At 49.2% G+C, this 3,529-nt stretch overlaps 1 protein-coding gene across 1 annotated transcript in view; it reads right to left on the reverse strand.

Moving 5' to 3' along the window:
• LMBR1 (limb development membrane protein 1) overlaps nucleotides 1–3,529 on the reverse strand; it is an 86,119-nt gene that overhangs the window by 79,888 nt on the left and 2,702 nt on the right. The window contains exons 2-3 of the mRNA XM_023536735.1: nucleotides 2,203–2,275; nucleotides 269–308 (exon numbers count right to left, since the gene is read on the reverse strand). Of these exons, the coding sequence (XP_023392503.1) occupies nucleotides 269–308; nucleotides 2,203–2,275 (113 nt within the window). The remainder of the gene's footprint in view (nucleotides 1–268; nucleotides 309–2,202; nucleotides 2,276–3,529) is intronic.

Raw genomic sequence — 3,529 nt, forward strand, 5'->3', positions numbered from 1 at the left:
CAAACAGCCAGAAGCTTTCTTTCTTCTGGCCCAGAAATTTTCCCAGCCTGAAGCCCACTTCCTGAATTTTCTGAAGATAAAATCTGTCGGCTCCTTAAATAAGCAAATTTTAACAGGAGATAATCAAGCCTCGGTTATCTGTGCCTACCTGGATTAAGGTCGATAAAGGTGTTATAATACTTCAGGTAAATTTTTCCATATAGACAATTAAATTTTGAGGACTTATGACTTGAGAATTAAAAGAACAACTGAACTTTAGAATACGTACGAAATCCTGTTGACTATGGCATCTTCATCTTCTTGTTCATCTGCAAAAATGTTTAAGGTATTAATATTCTCATATCTTCCAACAAAATGTTTCATTAATTTATTAAAAACATACATGAAAATATAAATTTAAAGAAGCAACTATTGAAGGTAAAAAATTTTCAGATAGCACTGTGTTTATTTCAACAGAGACCCAAATGTAAATCTCACTAAATCAGATACGACAGGTTACGGTTAAAGAATAGTGTTTTGTTCAATCAAAAACCCCTAACGCAGCGGCCACAGGTAAATTAGAGTGTCCCAGATATTCAATGCTCAGGAGAATAAAACTCGGTAGACCCTTAGGATCACTGACAAGGTTACTGCCACATGGAGCAAACAAAATTGCTCGTGAATGAGATTTTCTAGTTGATAACAGCCAAAGAAATGTTTATACGAAATGAAAATCCAGAGCCTGAGACCCGTGTGCCTTTCTGTACTCTGAGGCCGTCATCCGCAATGACAGCGTGGGACCTTTCTGGAGCATCCCAAACCACCTTGGACCCCACTGCCCCACATGCCACCATTAGTGCACAGGAGTGCCCTGTGGTACCTTTTGCAGGGAGCAGGTGGCCCTTGTGCCAGCGCTCGGTCGCCGTCCCCTCTCTCTGTCTCGTGGCCCTTAGCCATCCCCTTGGCCCTCCTTCTCCTGGACACCTAGCCAGCTGTCGTCAAACGCTCTCTGCAGGTCCCTGCAAGTCTGGGTGCCCACCTGCCTCAGTGTCAAAGGCATGTCTGGGCCACGCTCTTAGTCCAGTCTCTGCTCTTAACTGCGGGTACCCAAAGTGGCTCTGTGGCCAAGGGGACCACAAACACACACAGTCGCCCCTCATGTTTACAGGGGTGTGCCCACAGCCAATCCACTGTCAAGCCTTGACGAATGCTTTAATGTCCCCGTATCCATCTCAGGTCTGTTCCCAACACTTTGCCACCTGGGCCAGAGCCCTCCCCACTCCCTGTGATCACCCTGAAATGCACCCAATAAATCTCCAACTATCCTGCTCACCGTCCCCGAAGTTCCCCTAAAATGATGCTTTATATTTACTTATTCTCTCTCGCTCTCCTCTTGCGTCCATAACCTATGAAGCCTGAAACCAAAACATCTTTAAAAACAGCTAAGATATTGTCTTGGATCCCGGGCCTTCACGATTTTGAGAGGCTACAGAATCCAGGGAGTACTTTAACGCAGCCACGTGACAGTACTGAGAGCTGCGCGGGAACAAGCACTACTTCCTGGCTGCCTGTCAAAGTCCGGCACGTGCGACACGATGGTGTGGTGTAAGGAATCTGTAACATGAGGAACCCTTAAGTAGTCACGTGGCACCTCCTACTGGCCCGGCTTCACAGGTGGAAAATCCCGTGATTTATAAAAGTTAACGGAAGGCAGTAAAGCAACTGCCTAGGTACTTAAAAAACCCGGCACAAAAACCTGTGCATCCATCAGCACGAAGCCCATCAAAAAGGGAATAAAGACACGGTGGCCCCTGGCGAGGTAAGGACGTACACGTGAAACAATACAAGGACTGTAAACTCCGTGTCGCCTTAGAGAAAGAAGGGCATCTCGGCGGTCAAAGAAAGGACGGGTGGGGGTGAGCGTGCTCAACCTCAGTGCCAGGCACAAGGAAGCACCCTCGCCACGCCGGCGTCCCCAGACACTGACCAGCCCGCACTTGGCCGGGCCTGAGAATGTGACGACCGAGGGCTCGGCTAGGAGGGTGACCCCAAGTCTCGGATACCCTGGCGGGTGTCTGTCTTTAGAGCTGCGCACCGGCGGCGGCTGCCTCAGCACGGGCACTCCGAACGGACCGCCACGCTGACGGGCACTCCGCAGCCACGGACCGCGCCGGGACCGCTCGGCGCGGAAATCAAAGTTCTCATCACGATGTTTCTACTTGCCTGATTTCCTCTTGTATCTTGTGATGATGAAGTAGGAAACGACATAGAGAACAGCAAACAGAAGGAAACATATCTGAAACAAACAAATTTAACAGATCGTTTAGTTTCTGCATATCTTTGTTTACATAATAGAAGCTACATCTTTGGTATTTATAGGAAAAGACAACCTATTACAAAGTAAACATTTCAGTATTTTGCTAACGTGAAGTTTTGATGAAGTATTAATTTACATGAACTAGTCAGTTTACTACCATTCCAGAAAAAAAAAAAAGCCCAATAGAGGTTTTCCTTTTCATAACCTGACCAAATTGTTTTCAAAATTGTTATACTTCATGTGGAAGCATAAAAAACCAGAACATCACTAAAAATTCTGAAAAATAAAGTCAATGAGAAGCTACTGTCTCTACCAAGGATTAAAACATACTATAAACCATCAATAATATTTAATCAATGTGCTGGCACCCAAACTTAACAGATCAATAAAACAAATTCTATTATATAAAAATTCACGTGATTATGTACAAGAGGCAAGAGGCTGAGGCCTGGGCTCTCGGGTATTTAGACGTCAACTTGACTTAAGAGGTCGGCACGAGCTGAGAAACAGCACGTGGGAGGCAGACGAAGGGCTGGGTGTCCTGAGAGCCAAGTGAAGAAAGCTCGTCTAGGCAAAGGGAGGTGCCAGCTGTGCCGAACGCCGCTGACAGGCCCCGAAAGACGAGGCTGAGAACCAACAACCGGATTCACAGCGTGACGGCCATCGGGACGTTGGCAAGACTTGCTTTTCCAGAGGGGTGGCCGCAATATCCTGATTGAAGTGGATCAAGACGGAAGAATCGGAAACGAATGTTTCCAGTTTTGTGGGAAGCAAAGGAAGAGTGAAGGAGGATGTGAAGTCGAGAGGGTTTTTCAAGATGGGAAGTGACAGATGGGTGTCGGGATAATCCAGGAGAAGAGAAGTGTGCTCAAGCTGAGCGCTGGGTCTCGAGGAGCCAGAGCAGGAGACAGCACCGCGAGGGCGAGGCAGGCGGTGGCGGTGGGCGGCAGGCAGGTGGCAGGCAGGTGGCGGTGGGCAGCAGGCGGGTCGCAGGCAGGTGGCGGTGGGTGGCAGGCGGGTCGCAGGCGGGTCGCAGGCGGGTGGCAGGCAGGGAGGCGGATGAGTGCTGGGAGTGGACGCTCCCTTCTGATGGCGTGCACTTCCTCAGCGCACGGGGAGGGGGAATGGAGAAGTATGGCAGCCGTGAGAGGCACGGGGAGACTAAGTGGCCCGTGCAGTCCCAGGCCAGCCCAGGCCAGCACTCCGAGCAGCCTGGGTGGCCCGATGATGCCC

The sequence above is a fragment of the Pteropus vampyrus genome, unplaced genomic scaffold, assembly GCF_000151845.1.
Source record: "Pteropus vampyrus isolate Shadow unplaced genomic scaffold, Pvam_2.0 Scaffold168, whole genome shotgun sequence".
Taxonomy (NCBI): Eukaryota; Metazoa; Chordata; class Mammalia; order Chiroptera; family Pteropodidae; genus Pteropus; species Pteropus vampyrus.